Consider the following 16,335-nt stretch of genomic DNA (forward strand, 5'->3'; position numbering starts at 1 on the left):
AATATTTTTAAAATGTGTTAGTTATACCCAATTTCACTTGTCTTAAGTGAAATTTAGACAAACCAGATTGGATTAACTAGGTATGAGGCAGTTCATTCCTAAGAAGGGCTTTGTAATACTTTGTTTTCTCTGTTTGATAGGGAGCTATAAATAAAAAAATTTAATACATTGACTTAGTAACCGGTGTCCATTTGAGAATCAGGAATGAGCCTGACTCGTAATCAGTAAAAGATAAAACCAACATATCGTGGTCCTATTAATTTAAAACACAAAATTTTGAGTCAGGGTTAGATTATCTGATATTTTATAAAGAACAAGGATTATAGTTGCTTGGAAATACAGTTGTTTCAGACAAAACTTTATTTTCAGTAAGCCAGTATCTGCTTAATATGGTTTTATGGCATTCATACACTCAGATTTTTATTAACGGTATTACAGAATTTAGTACAGCCTGGTAGAAAGTTCAGTTGATATCCCCAGCCCACATTGTCTAGTAATCAGCAGCTGGGAAAATCAGAGTTAGAGCTAAAGTGTACTGATCTAGTATTATAATTAGTAATGGCTATATGTTTGAAATACGACTTCTGGCCAGGTGCGGTGGTTCACCCCTGTAATCCCAGCATTTTGGGAGGTATGCGGATCACTTGAGGTCAGGAGTTCAAGACCAGCCTGGCCAACATGGTGAAACCCCGTTTCTACTAAAAATACGAAAATTAGCTGAGTGGTGGTGCACACTTGTAATCCCAGCTACTCAGGAGGCTGAGGCAGGAGAATCACTTGAACACAGGCGGCGGAGGTTGCAGTGAGCCAAGATCACGCCACTGCACTCCAGCCTGGGCAACAGAGGGAGACTCCGTCTCAAAAAAAAAAAAAAAAAAGAAAGAAATATTACTTCTTTCAAACCCAATCTGACTTTTTCTTTGGCCCTTTTGGTCTGTGATCTGTGATGCTTTGCAGAATATAGTATCTTTATTCCTTTATCTGAGAGGGAAAATGTGCCTATATGCATATACAATATTGCATATAGTTTAATAAGATTACTCAAAATTACATGCAAAAGTTTTCTGTGCACACACATTATGAATCCCCGATTATTGTCCCCACATATTTGGTGCCCCTCCCAGTGTGAGGCTCATACTTCCCTGTCCTGATCATCAGGCTCAGCTACGTGACTTCTTTTACCCAATAAAATGTTAATGAAAAATTTATTTGGCTTTTATGACCAGAAACTTTAAGAGCTGTTAGGTGGTTCCATTTCTCTTTTCCCTTTGCAGTGATACCAGCAGTGTTCCATTAAGGGCCACTCCTTCATTCTGGGTTCCTGGAATGAAGATACATGGAGCAGAGCTGCTGTCTACCCTCAGTAGACCTATAATGTGATCAAAACAAATAAACCATTGTTATAAAGCCTGTAGATTATAGGGTCATTCGTTTTTGCAGGTAAATTAGCCTAAGCTGACTGATATTAAGAACCGTAGGTTAAGATCTGTTCCAGACCTAGGTTTTTTTTTTTTTTTTTTTTTACTTTTTGTGTGTGTTTATTTATTTATTTTTGCGACAGGGTCTCACTCTGTTGTCCAGGCTGGAGTGCAGTGGTACAGTCATGGCTCACTGCAGCCTCACCCTCCCTGGGCTCAGGTGATCCTCCTACCTCAGCCTCCTGAGTAGCTGGGACTACAGGCGCGCACCATTATGCCTGGCCAATTTTTGTATTTTATGTAGATACAGGGTTTCGCCATGTCCAGGATGGTCTTGAACTCCTGAGCTCAAGCTATCTGCCCACCTCCGCCCCTCAAAGTGCTAGGATTACAGGCATGAGCCAGCATGCCCGGCCCCAACATTTTTTTATTGGTCATTAAAAAATATATTCAGGCCGGGCGCAGTGGCTCACATCTGTAATCCCAGCACTTTGGGAGGCCGAGCCGGGCAGATCACGAGGTCAGGAGATCGAGACCATCCTGGCTAACATGGTGAAACCCCGTCTCTACTAAAAATACAAAAAAATTAGCCGGGTGTGGTGGCAGGCACCTATAGTCCGAGCTACTCGGGAGGCTGAGGCAGGAGAATGGCGTGAACCCAGGAGGTGGGGCTTGCAGTGAGCCAAGATCGCGCCACTGCACTCCAGCCTGGGTGACAGAGTGAGACTCCATCTCAAAAAAAAAAAAAAAAAAAAATTCAATGCCTGTTTTATGAGGGGCAGCTGCATTATCTGCCATCCTCACAACAATCCTACACAGGTTTTAACGTTTTTGCAGTTGAGGAAACTGAAATAAAAGTAAGTAACTTTCTTATGGTCATGCAGTTTCTAAGTAGCTAAGGCAGGATTCAAACAGGTCTGTCTGATTCTTTGTGTATTATACCTCTAAACTTTCCTGTTTGTTCCTTGCGTTTATTTCACAACATCTGATCAATCATTTCTTTACTGATATGCAGAATCAATAATGCAGTTTTCAAAACTTTTATATAATAAGTGCATTTGTCTCTGTTTAAATCAAGGGTCTTACATTTTTGGCTTTCAAGGCACAGACATCTTGTATTTGGAGGTTTTTATTTTTTTTACATTTGAAATCACATGCCTTTAGGTGAGACTTACACTTGCCAGTTAGCCACAATGACTAGCACTCCCTGTTGTGTTAGGCCACCTAACTTCACACATTCATGATACCCACCTGGTCCCTGAAAACTTTCGTATTTGTATCCCCAGGATTGGCTTGTTAGTGTACATTGTTAATGAAGCCAAAGACTTCACTATAATTCATACCAGAGAAATTATTTTCATTGCATTAGTCTCAAGCTAGCAACTTTTTAAGAAGTCGGAAGAGGAATAGCAATCATAGTTAATTCAAGATTTACTATATGTCAGGCACCGTTCTAAGACTTCCACATGTATTATGTGATCTGCAAAATAACTTTATTAGGTAGATAGTATTATTATTCTCATTTGTAGGGAGAAAACTAGAGCAAGAGAAGTTAAGTAACTTGCCCAAGGTTACACAGCAATTAAGAAATAGAGCCAGGATTTGAACTCAGGCAGTCTGGTTACACACACCCTACTGGGACAGAGGATATGTAGGTTAGTTGTGCATGAGCTTTTCTCACTAGTGGAGAAAGCTTTTGTATCAGTAGTTGATAGCCTTTATATGGAGATAGATACCTTTTAGGAATTGTGAATTATATAAACATCATGTATTCTGATACCTTGGATTCACTGGATAAAAATTAGTCAGTTAGCCCTAATCTTGGGAAGATCATTGTCATCTTCTCTGAACATCCCCCTGATATGCTTTAATAGATGTAAGAAGAAAGTGTTAGTAAGCCCATCATTTCATCCTTCAAAAAAATATATCTTAGAAGTTTGAAGCACTACTTGGTCCTTTACTCTTTGGGAAAGAGATTGACTCTCCTCGCTCCCCCACCCCCTCCCCCTCCCCCTCACACCCACCCCGTCTTCATTCACCACTTTTGAGTAGGCAATTAATTTTTTTTTTTTGTTTTTTTGTTTTTTTGTTTTTTTTTGGGAGACAGAGTCTCTCTCTGTCTCCCAGACTGTAGCACAGTGGTGCAATCTTGGCTTTCTGCAACTTCTGCATCCCAGGTTCAAGCAATTATCATGCGTCAGCCTCCTGAGTAGCTGGGATCACAGGTGCACGCCACCACGCCTGGCTGATTTTTGTATTTTTAGTAGAGATAGGGTTTCACCGTGTTGGCCAGGCTGGTCTTAAACTCCTGACCTCAGTTGATCCACCCACCTCGGCCTTCCAAAGTGCTGGGATTACAAGCGTGAGTCACCGTGCCTGGCCAAGAAGGCAGTTCATTCTTTGCTTCTTTTTCCCCTTCTAGAGATGGAGTTTTGAGATGTTACCTAGGCTGGCCTGAAACTCCTGGGCTCAAGCAATCCTCCTACCTCAGCCTTTCTAGTAGCCAAGTGATATGGTTTGGCTGTGTCCCCACCCAAATCTCATCTTGAATTGTAGTTCCCATAATCCCTACATCATGCTGGTGGGAGGTAATTGTATCATGGGGGCGGTTACCCCCATGCCGTTCTCGTGAAAGTGAGTGAGTTCCCATGAGATCTGATGGTTTTATAAGGAACTTTTCCCTGTTTGCTTGGCACTTCTCTCCTGCCACCTTGTGTAGAAGGACATGTTTGCTTCCCCTTCTGCCATGATTCTAAGTTTCCTGAGGCCTTCCCATCCATGTGAAACTGTGAGTCAATTAAACCTCTTTTCTTTATAAGTTACCCAGTCTTGGGTATTTCTTCATAGCAGCATGAGAACGGACTAATACCCTGGGACTATAGGCGTGCACCACTGTGCCCAGCTGACATTCTTAAAATATAACGTATTGTATTTCTTGAATTTAAGCTGAACATTTACAAGTTTTATCTTAAGGGAAAATGTGTCTCAAAAGTTAATATCACCACTCTAAGTTGAATTTACTGAAATAGATGCAGTGGTCAGCTTAGTAGCAGAGCTTAAATGAAGGAGACCTGAAGATTGGTGGTGTGTGACCCTGGTAGGAGATGATGAGGCTGAGAACTGAGTAGAAATACTCAGGGAGTATTGAGGGAGTATTTAGGGGTAGGAATAGCCCCTTAAGTCAGGAGCTGCCTTTGTGAATAGAGGGAAGCAAGAACGAATAGGACCAGATTGTAAGAGCATACATAGGTGGGCAAGAGCAGTCCCACCACCGCTCTACCCAGTCCCACCACCTACGCTTTTCCCAGTCCCACCACCATCCTCTCCCTCAAAAGAGAGGTGCAGTGGGAATTATTTTTTTTGTCTTTTCTCCTGTCACATCTGCATGGTAAAATGAAAGGCTAATAGCATTAGGACTGTGGATACAATTATAGAAATAATCAGTGATCTAAAAAGGGGGGTGCTAACCTGCTGTTTTTGCTAATTTATTCCCAAATACTTTTCTACTTTTCTATTCTGTTGTCATTGAAGTCTTTATGAGACATTTAAAGCCTTAGGTCTGGGGTAAAATATTGCAGCCTCCAGCCTCTCCAGCAGTTACGTTCATGCCACTTCTGTGCCATTGGAGTAATTCATGAATGACACTAAGGACTAATGGCTTGAGGGGAAGTCTTTAGATTATACCAAGGATCAACTGTAAACAAAGAGAAGTTTTTTGTTTTGTTTTTAGGCTCCAACTTGCCTATTTTATTTTGTCAGCTTTACCCAGTTTTTCCACAATATGCCAAACCCTATCTGTAATTTTGATGGCTGAACTGTATGTATATATGCGCACACAGCATAAAGTGCATATTTTGTTAGAACTAGATTAATGCCACAATATTCAGAAAACCTCCCTGTGTTTTCAAAAAATTGACATATTTTGTGGTTAGACTGAAATGAGGTAAATGTACATGTTATTGTAGTACTAATGGATTGTTAGATATTTGCTGTAATGTTAACAGTTAATTTATGCCCTGTAAATGAATATTGAATATGAAACACTGTTACAGGGAAAACTGTATAGTCTGCACAATAAATGCTGTATAGGAAACAAGCCTTACTCCAAATAATTTTTTTTGCTAGTTCACACCTCTGAGTAGTTGGCTCTATAGGTGTGAAGAATCTAGAGAATGTATAATTTCAGTGATAAACTAGATTATAAAGTAAGTTTAATTGCTGAAAAGAGTAAGCTTTGCCAGCTTCATATATTCTCTTGTTGCCTGTTTTTGCAAGACACGTTTCAGGATATGCTTTTGGGAGCCAATCTAATGTTACCTGTATTTGCCTCACGTAAAAATCTTAAGCTTTGTGATTTAAATCTAAGCAAGCAGGAAGTGACTTGAGAGACCTTGTAAGTCCTGTTAGGACCAGTTATCCATGATGAATAATAAGGAAGAAATTTTTATATGTGTGGGGATAATTTATGAAATCCAAACATCTACTTATTGACAGGGTGCTTAATATTTCTCCTGTAGGTAGGAGCACTCTTGCTTCCTATAAATACATTTTGTAGCAATTTAAAATCCATTTTAAATTGTCTGTAAGAGAATTAATATTTTTCAACTTTGTGTGTTCATCAGTATCCAATACGCTAAATTCAGCAAATTTATATTATGTATTATGTGGCAGGCATTTTGCTAGGGGCTGAGGCACACTGTGAATAAGACATTCATTTATCCAACAAATATTTAATAAAATACCTTCTATGGGTAATCTTAAGGACTTCCCTTAGGAAGTAGTGCTTATATTAAGAGTTCAAATATGAGTAGGATTTACCAAGGTGAATATGAGGATAAAAAAATCTTCCACGTGTCATTATTAAAGCACTCCATGTTGACGGCCGGGCGTGGTGGCTCACGCCTGTAATCCCAGAGTGATTACAGGCACGAGGCTGAGGCAGGGAGATCATTTGAGATCAGGAGTTCGAGCCTGGCCAACATAGTGAAACCTTGTCTCTACTAAAAACACAAAACTTAGTCAGGTGTGGTGGTGCACGCCTGCAATCCCAGCTACTTGGGTGGCCAAAGCAGGAGAATTGCTTGAACCCGGGAGGCGGAGGTTGCAGTAAGCCAAGATCGTGCCACTGCACTCTAGCCTGGGCGACAGCGCAAGACTCCATTTCGAAAAAGAAAAAAAAGAAAAAAAAATAGCACTTCATGTTGAGAAAGAGCATGGAGTGTCTGAAAAACCAAGAGCACTGGAGAATGGCTAAAGCAAGGAGAGGGAGAGGAGGAGCAGTGGCATCAAATGTGGCTGAAGAAATAGCTAGTAGCCGGTTCTAAGTTCTAAGCCATGGTTAGGATTCTGGATCTGGTTGTGAAGGCAATGAGAGACCATTGAAGGGTTTAGGCAGGGAGGTGATGTTATCAGAATTTGTTTTCTTACAATTTTTTTTTTTTTTTTTTTTTTGCAATCATTGTGGTTGCTTTGTGGAGAGTAGATCAGACTGAGCCTAGAGAGGACACAAAGATTTCAATTAAGATGTTATCGAGTCTGGGCATGGTGTCTCATTCCTGTAATCCCAGCACTTTGGAAAGCCAAGGCAGGTAGATTGCTTGAGGCTGGAAGTTCGAGACCAGCTTGGCCATCATGGTGAAACCCTGTCTCTACTAAAAATACAAAAATTAGCCACACGTGGTGTTGCACACTGGTAGTTGCAGCTACTCGGGAGGCTGAGGCATGAGAATCGCTTGAACCGAAGAGGCTTGAACTCAGGATGCCAAGGTTGCAGTGAGCCGAGATTGCACCACTACACTACAGCCTGGATGGCAGAGTGAGACTCTGTCTCAAAATAAAAAAGATGCTATCAAAGGAATCTTATAGATGATGATGGCTTAGACTACAGTGGTAATGGAGAAATAGATGGATTCAAGAGATATTTAGGAGTTGTAAATGACTAGAATGGTAATTTGGGGGATACAAAATTAAGAAGGGAGAATGTGAAGTTCAAGATAATTCCTGGCTTCTGACTATTCTCTAGGTGAATGTTGATATCATCTGATGAGATGGGAGGAAGGGCAGAAGACAAGGTCTGGTTTTTTTTTTGAGGTATTACTCAAATTGCAGATTCATGGACATAAATAGGGAACATAGGATAGGAGTCGTTTATCATCATTAGGATATATACATGTAGAGGTGTGTGTGTATATTGTATGTATATATTTTTAACTTATTTGAAACTTATTTGAAAGGACATAGGCCGAGCATGGTGGCTTACACCTGTAATCCTGGCACTTTGAGATACCAAGGTGGGAGGATCTCTTGAGCCCAGGAGTTTGAGACCAGCTTGGGCAACATAGTGAGACTCAATCTCTATCAAAAAAAAAAAAAAAAAAAAAAAATTTAAGGTAGCTCGGTGTGGTGGTGTGCACCTATAGTCCCAGCTACTCAGGAGGCTGAGGTGGGAGCATCACTTGGGCCCAGGAAGTCGAGGCTGCAGTGAGCCATGTGTGTGCCACTGCACTCCAGCCTGGGTGACAGAGCGAGACCCTGTCTCAAATTAAAAAAAAAAAAAAACAAGGAAGCACACAAAAACCGTGCAGTGTTGTTCAGTCTGTCTATTCTGAGATCAGTGAAGAGAGTCTGATTTTTTTAAATTAATAAAAATAATTTTTGAAAGAGAAAAAATAATAAAAATAATTTTTTTAAAAAAAGAAGATAGTCTGATTTTTAAAGAGAAGGAATCGCCATGAGAGGTTGGGTGAGAATCTGATAGGGTAAAGGTGTTTTGCTTTTGCTTTTTAAAGAAGCTAGAAGATAATATTCATGAAAGGACACCTAAGTAAACTTAGCCACATTCAATAGCTCACAAGTCCACATAAGCTACAACATATGCATAAGGTGATAAGGTTTTCATAGTAACCAAGTCCATAAGTGCATTGGTTCTTGCTAACTCCTGTTTAAACAGTTTATTCTTGCTGAGGCTGTTAACCCAGATTAACATCCAACTACCAGAATTTTATTAAGATTTTAATCAGAAGGCTAGAAGTCTGGTTTATGAATTGGCTGGCTACTAATGGCTTTGTAGCTTTTTAAAATAAGATATTTAAGTTTTGCGGTTGAGATGGGGGTGGGGAACAATGCAGCTTTAGAAAACTAGAAATGTTTCTATGAACGGAAGCTGTAGCCTATTATGGACATAAATTGGGTGGAGAGGGGATGGTGAGCAGAACCCTGTTCTGTTAAAGGAGACCTTTATACAGTGCCTTGTATGAACCAAACTCTTGAGATACGGGAAATGAATTTTTATTTTTAAGTGGATTGAGAAACAAAAACCCCTGGCAACCTTTTCCATTTTTTAAAATTTGACTACTTGAAACATGAAGTATTTTATGGTGTGAAATACCAAATTAAAGCTTCTGGTGGGTGCATGGATTTGTAATCTGTGATTTATAGTCAGATGGGGTTTGGAGACTGAGAATGGAAATGTGGGAACCAGCAGTGTACCCTGTGCAGGCTGTGAGCTGTTAACATTTTGGGAAGCTGGGAAGTGGTTGCTTCAGTGGTGCATCCTGTAGTGGGAAGAGCACAAACATTAAGAGTCAAATAAAGCTGAGTCTCAAACCCTAGCTCTAGCATTTGTTAAGGAGGGAGCAGGTTTGCCCAGTTTATTTTGAGGGCTAAATGAGAAAATGAATGCAAAGCCCCTGGCAGAGTGCTTGACTCATAGGAGGCACTTAATTCTTAGTTCCTCTTCTACTTCGAATTTGGTTTCCTATATACCCAACTTTAGTGTCTACAATAAAGATAGAAGCCTTATTAGTGAGCCCAAGTAGTCCTAATGAGTAAGTTGGAACAAGTGCAGTTGAATTTCTCATCTCTACTTACTGATTATGAAATTAGAAATTCACAGGTATTAAGCACTTTATCTTTTAGAAATGCTGACCCACATGATGCTAAGAGTACCCTTAAAGACACACAAAACAGTTTATGAAAGGTTTAAAATAACAATTGATAAATACTTTTAAATGTAATCCAGTGATGGACTTTCTGCAGGAAAGCATTGGCCACTTATTTATCCAGTTAATGTTTATTGAGAACCATTTTTTGTCCTGGATCCTGAATAATGTAGGAGACTGACAAGTGAACGGATGATTCTTATATACCATAGTAAGCCTTGTGCTATGGGAAATCACAGAGTGCTGTGCCAAGAGAATTTGATAATATGTACCAAATGCTGTAAAAATGTACGTCCTCTCTTACCAGTTGATATACTTCTATGATATAACTTAAGGAAGCTCAATGAAATCTTGTTTATAATAGTGAAAAGTTGGTAAATGAAAACATGTAACACTAGTGGATTGGTTTAGTTCATGTATCTATAAATGAATGAGACCACGTACTCATTAGTGATCACCCATTTATATTTGACAAAGAAGAAACAGTCATGATACCTTGCTAAGAGGAAAAAAATAGGTTATGGAACAGGGTTAAAAAGAATTAATTTGTTTTCAATGAGAGAAAAAGTTTAGCAAAATTACCGAAATTCTTTCTAAATATTTTGAAGAAATCATTCTGAAAGACGTATTATTGTAATAATCTAGAAGTGGGATTGGGGGTCTAAGCATCTTGCCAAATCGGCATTGTACATCTGAAAGATAAACAATGGGGCATGTGCATATCAAAGGGAGTATTGCATAGTGGCTAGATAGGGTGTAGTTCTAGAGAGACTGCCCAGGTTAATGGGCTTGTGAAGCAGGACAGGACAAAGTGCTTTCACAGTGCTCCCAGTATTTTAAGTGCATTTTGTAGTAAGAAGATTGACGTGTGAAAAATCATTCTGAAAACAGTGGAGAAAACTATGCCAGTGAGTATGTGGGTAGCCAGTCCTGGGACTTCACTTTGCTAGCACCATTAGGTCACTTTATCTTCTGGAGACATTCCATTTCTGGGTACTAAAGGTTTCAAGCATATCTTTGTTGAGAAATTATTTTTCCCCTTAGATGATAATAAGGTAAGTTGCCAAGATTTGGGCTTCTGTTCACTCTTAACAGTATTCCCATTAAAGTGCAAACGTTTTTAAACTCAGTTTTTACAAGTAACAGTTTGCTTTGGAAAAGCTTTATTCACATAAACCTCTCTCAGGCTGACAACTTTATTCAAGGACAAGTTTAAGACCTTTGGATATACCATTAACTAACTTATAAAATTAGTTATTCCTAAGTTTTTTTCTCATTTAGAGAGGTGGGTAAGCTTGGAGACTTCTAGTTTTCTCATTTATATGAGAATTATAAAATATATCAAGGGAACAGACCTTCACTGTGTCTGAATCAGATGCAGTGGCTGTTTCTGGACCTTTCATCTGCACTGCTCTCCAGTGTAGAATGATGGGAGGCAGGCTCTGTGCCTCATATTTTGTTGTTTACTTCTTTACATGTAATATAAATCTGTTCCCCTTCATTTTCAGAGTAGACTTCTGAGAGTTTCTTTCTTTTTGGGAGTAATCAGAAGTTGGATGCTGGATGGTTCAGAAAGAAAGGCCTAAGAGAATAAGAACTGTGATGCAAATATCAGGGCCAAAATGAAGAGATAACTCTTACTTAGTGCCCCTTTCTTTAAGTTAGGAAAATAACTTTTCTTTTTAATTCTGTCATTTGTTAAGTACTCATGTGCTAGGTTCTTCATGTACATTATCTTATTTAATCCACATTTTCCTGAGAGGTATAAATAACCACCTCCCTTTGTTTTACAGAAGGCCTCAAAAGATTAAACAATTTGCTTTTATCTATATGCCCAGTAAATAGCCAGGTCAGGATTTGAATCCAGGTCATCACTCTAAAGCTCTTTGTATTGCACAGACTTTGGCATGGAAGTTAGAAAATTCTAACTCAGTTTCTGGTGAGTTGTAGTAATTTTCTCAGCTCTTGCATTCTCTATCTGTAAAATGAGAGGATTGAGCTGAATTTTTAAAGCCATCACTGGTTGTAACATTCTGTGATTCCTGGATTCTTTTTCAGATTCAAGTAGAGAATATGTAGAGCTTCTACTCCTGTCTTTGTGAGCAGCCAGTTGGGTTTGTATGTTAGCCTAATGATGTTATGACACCATCACCCTGTGCAGGTGTAGAAAAGGCATAGAAGAAGTATGGGTTAAAAGAAGGTACACTGTGTCAACTGCTGATTCCTAAAAGAAAACCTGAAGTTTTTGAACTGCCAATTCACAAAAGAGAACTTGAAAGTACCTGAGCATCAAAGTAGCATGGCAAGCATGGGCTGGAGAGTGTGTGGGTGGGACCTGGTATTCATAATTGTCTTTAGATACCAACATCCTTCACCTTCAAAGGCTTATTGTGCCTGAGTGAGTAAGTTTCTGTGTGTGCATCTGTCTCCAAGCATTGGGGATTATGCTAGATGGTACAGTGATGACTCAGTTTCAGTTCTTTCAGGATCATATAACATTTCCAATTAAATGGTAGACAGATGGTTATGGGAGGGACACAATGATTATTAACATAGGAGAGCTAATGAGATTACATGACATAAAAAAGAAGTATCATTATTGCAGTATTTTTATTCCATTGATATAGTACCTGTTTCTTGAAGGTGCTATACAAATAACACTGAGATAATAAGCCATTTTTAAATGTCAAAACATGGAAGAACAAGAAAGTGGCTAGGAGAAATAAATACACAGAAAAGAAGCAGTGGGGGCTTTAGAGCACTGATCACCTTAGCAGTTACTAACTGGCTACATTCATTGCACTCACTAGTGGTGCTGGAAATGGCTGGGGGCTTGACGTGGAGGTCTCTTTCTTGGGCCATCTTGGTGATCACAGTGCCACATCCTGTGGTTGTGATTGAAGACCATGGGCTTTGTTGTCAAATGGACCTGTCCTTGCTACTTATTAGCTGTTAACTTAGAAAAAATTACCTAAACTTTCTGAACCTCAATTTCTTTATCATTAAAATGATGTTATTTATACCTTCCTTGTTAGGGTTTTCCTGATGATTAACATAAATACGTTATACACATAAAACATTTAGTTCAGTGCCTAGCACATAATAAACGCATTATAAATGCTAGCTATTCTTACGCTGAGAATATGTCAAAAGGTAATGATTCTGATGAAGTTATAGAGTATGATAGCAACACTTCCCTCTGGTTCGAATGCTGTGTCAAGTTGTAAGAATCTTGTACTTCTCTGAATTGATATAATAAACTATAATCTGTACTTGATAGAGTAGCATTAGATTTTTAAAATATATAGAGAATAAAGACAATAATCACACTCAGATACCTACCAACAGCTTAAGAAATAAAAAATTACAGAACAAGATAGAAGACCCGTTTTTCTCCTTATCCCTTGGCCTCAAAGAGATAATCACTATCCCAAATCTGGTATATTATTTCCTTGAATGTTTTTATCTTGTAATTATTATCATTCATGTATCCATAAACAATATGCGGTATTCTTAACATATTTTAAATTTTTATATAAGTATTATTATACCGTGCATATCTTTCTGTAGCTCACTTGCTTTTCTCTCTCAACATTCTTTTTGAGATTTTTCTATTATACTTGTAGCCTTATTCATTTAATCACTGTAGAGCATTTTAAGATGAATTTTCTGTTAATGGACATTACCTGTCTTTGGATATTTTTGTGTGCCTCTCACCATCATACCACCCTCCCTCAATCTGAGATTTAACTGCTACTCTGAATTATGCTAATATTCGGGGGCTTTGAAAAGGTTTAAGGCCACAGGCGCTGTGGCTCACACCTGTAATCCCAGCACTTTGGGAGACTGAGGCGGGCAGATCACCTGAGGCCAGAAGTTGGAGACCAGCCTGGCCAACATGATGAAACTCTGTCTCTACAAAAATACAAAAATTAGCTGGGTGTAGTGGTACACGTCTGTAATCCCAGCTACTCGGGGGCTGAGGCAGGAGAATTGCTTGAGCCTGGGAGACGGAGGTTGCAGTGAGCCGAGATCATGCCACTGCACTTCAGCCTGGCCAACAGAGTGAGACTCTGTCTCAAGAAAAAAAGAAAATAATTCATTCTCTAATTGTTGGATACTTGGTCTTTGTATGCTTATTAATTATTTTGTGTGAGCGTTACATTAAAATCGTCCCCTGTAGGAAATTTGTCAGTTTCTCATCAATATAACCATTTTTGCTTTAAGTACAGTTGGCCCTTGAACAACACGAGTTTGAACTTTGTATCCCTGCTTATATGAAGCTTTTCAACCAAACCCAGATTGAAAATACGGGATGCTAAACCTGTGTATATGGAGGACCAGTATTTAATATACGCTGGTTCAGTAGGGCTGACTGTGGAACCTGAGTATATGCGGGAGTTCTGAAACCAGTCCCCCGTGTATACTAAGGGACGACAGTATTTTGTGGCTTTGGAGAAGCCTCTTTTACTATTTTATAATGATCCTCTTCACCTCTAATAATACTTTTGACTTAAAGTCTACATATTCTGACAGTACTCTAGCCATAGTAGCTTTCTGTTCATCCCCTCCTCTCCTCTCCCGTTTTTCTTTTTCTTTCCTTTTCCTTTCTTGGTTCTTTTTTTTCCTCTTCTCCTCTCCCCCTCCCCTCCCTTTTCTCCTCTCTCTCCTTTCTCTATTCCTGTCCTGTCCTGTCCTGTCCTCCCTTCCCCTTGCCCTGCCCTTTCCCCTTCCCTTTCCCCCTCTTTCTTTCTTACTCCTGGACTCAAGAGATACTCCCAAGTAGCTGAGACTACAAGTGTGCACCACCACCCTCAGCTCATTTTTTAAAACTTTTAGAGATGAGGTCTTGCTGTGTTGCCCATGTTCGTCTCAAACTTCAGGCCTCAAGCAGTCCTCCCGCCTCAGTTTTCAAAAATGCTAAGATTATAGGCGTGAGCTACTGTGCCCTGCCTGTTCATTTATATTTATTTGCCAGGTACATTTTTTTTTATATACGATTGTGTTATACTTGGGAGATTGGCTACAGGACTCCCCTGCATATACCAAAATCTGTGCATACTCAGGTTCATCAGCCTGCACTGCAGAACCATCGTATATGGAAAGTAGGCCTTCCATATATGATTTTTGCATCCCGTGAATATTGTATTTTTGATCTGCATTTGGTTGAAAAAAATCCACATACAAGTGGACCCACACGGTTCAAACCCATGATGTTCAAGGATTAACTATACTTTAACATTTTGTTCATCCTTTCATATTTATGTTTTTAGTATGTCCCTTGTAAATTGAATACAACTGGACTTCATTTAGTCCAAATATTCTGTCTTTTAGCTGATAAGTTCAGTCTGTTTACATTCATTACCATTACTGACATATTTGTACTTATTTCTACCATCTTATTATGTGTTTTCTGTTTACTCTGCTGTTTTCTCTGCTGCCTTTTTCCTTATGACCTTTCCTTCTGAAAAGTTTGAAAAACTGTTCTTTATTCCCTTTTTCCTTCTGATTACCCTTAAATTTTTAACATGCGTCTTTGGCTTTGCACAGAATGTTAAAATCAGTATGTTTGCATTCTTCTGAATAATAAGGGACCTTGGAAAACTTTTAACTCTAGTACCTTCCACTAATCTTAAACGTTTTTGACCAGTGTTTTACTCCCATGGTTTTTTAGTCACCCAGATCAGTCTTTATTATTGCTGTTGTTGCATTTAATTTTTGTACCAACTTCCATTGTTTTCTAATCCTCAGAGACTGTGAACTCCTTAATTAAGCTCGTTTTCTATTTTTCTTCAGATTTTCAAAAGAAACAGCCAGACGATGATTCCGCTCCAAGTACAAGTAACAGCCAATCAGATTTGTTTTCCGAAGAGACCACCAGTGACAACAACAATACCTCGATAACCACGCCAACTCTTAGTCCCAGCCAGCAGCCGCTTCCGACAGAACTGAATGTAACTTCACCGAGTAAAGAGGAGTGTAAGTGTCTGGCTTCTGAGGGGTGGTAGAGAGAGCAGCTTAAGAACTTTAGACGAGCATCTTGGTAATGCCTGACCCCAGAAAAAACAGCACTTCTTTTAATTCAAGATAAGTGTCCACATACAAGGCCCAAGCTCAGCAAGTTAGAGAATAAGTTTCAGCCATTCCTGAAGAAATAGCCTTTTATACCGTCAAAGTACATGAAGTTTGAACCAGTCTAGAGAGCAGTGGCTCTCCCCTATGTCTGCACATTAGAATCCACTGGGGGTTTTTAAAACAATTTTAATCTTTAGCACCATTCCCTCATTCTCATTTAATTGATCTGGAAGGAGGCCCAGGGATCTGTTATTTTTAACTCCGCAGAGGATTTCTAATATGCAGCAAGGGACCAGTAAGGGATTCTAACCCTAAAACCCTGATTTAGGAGCCTTAGATTGAAGGTTTACCTCTGTCACTAACTGGGCCTTGACTGTTTCTAAGCATTTAACTGAGATAACACTATACCTCATAGAACATAGGATGTTTAAAGGAAGGAGGAGATGGTATTACTCTTCTGTAAGTCTTCAGTGTTGGAATGCTATTATGTAGGTTAGAAGTTCACTGTCTACCTAATTTCTTTTTTTTTTTTTTTAGATACTCACTCTGTTGCCCAGGCTGGAGTGCGGTTGTACCATCTCAGCTGACTGCAACCTCTACCTCCTGGGTTCAAGTGAGTCTCCTGCCTCAGCCTCCTGAGTAGCTGGCATTACAGGTGCCTGCCACCATGCCTGGCTAATTAGTAGAAACAGGATCTCACCATGTTGGCCAAGCTGGTCTCGAACTCCTGACCTCAAATGATCTAACCACCTTGGTCTCCCAAAGTACTGGGATTACAGGCATGAGCCACCATGCCCAGCCCATTGTCTGCTTAATTTTTATAATGTCATAATATACATCTCTTTCCCTCCATCCCCCATCCCTGGCGGTACGTGAGATATACATCTCTTTTAGGGCACAAA

The 16,335-nt window shown here is 39.4% G+C and overlaps 1 protein-coding gene across 6 annotated transcripts in view; it reads left to right on the forward strand.

Moving 5' to 3' along the window:
- The window catches only part of ZFAND3 (zinc finger AN1-type containing 3), a 335,462-nt gene that overhangs the window by 227,346 nt on the left and 91,781 nt on the right, over window positions 1-16,335 (forward strand). For all 6 annotated transcript variants that reach the window (XM_009451183.5, XM_063812421.1, XM_063812423.1 and 3 more), the window contains one exon: window positions 15,155-15,337. In XM_009451183.5, the coding sequence (XP_009449458.2) occupies window positions 15,155-15,337 (183 nt within the window). The remainder of the gene's footprint in view (window positions 1-15,154; window positions 15,338-16,335) is intronic.

Source organism: Pan troglodytes, chromosome 5 (genome assembly GCF_028858775.2).
Source record: "Pan troglodytes isolate AG18354 chromosome 5, NHGRI_mPanTro3-v2.0_pri, whole genome shotgun sequence".
NCBI classification, from domain to species: domain Eukaryota; kingdom Metazoa; phylum Chordata; class Mammalia; order Primates; family Hominidae; genus Pan; species Pan troglodytes.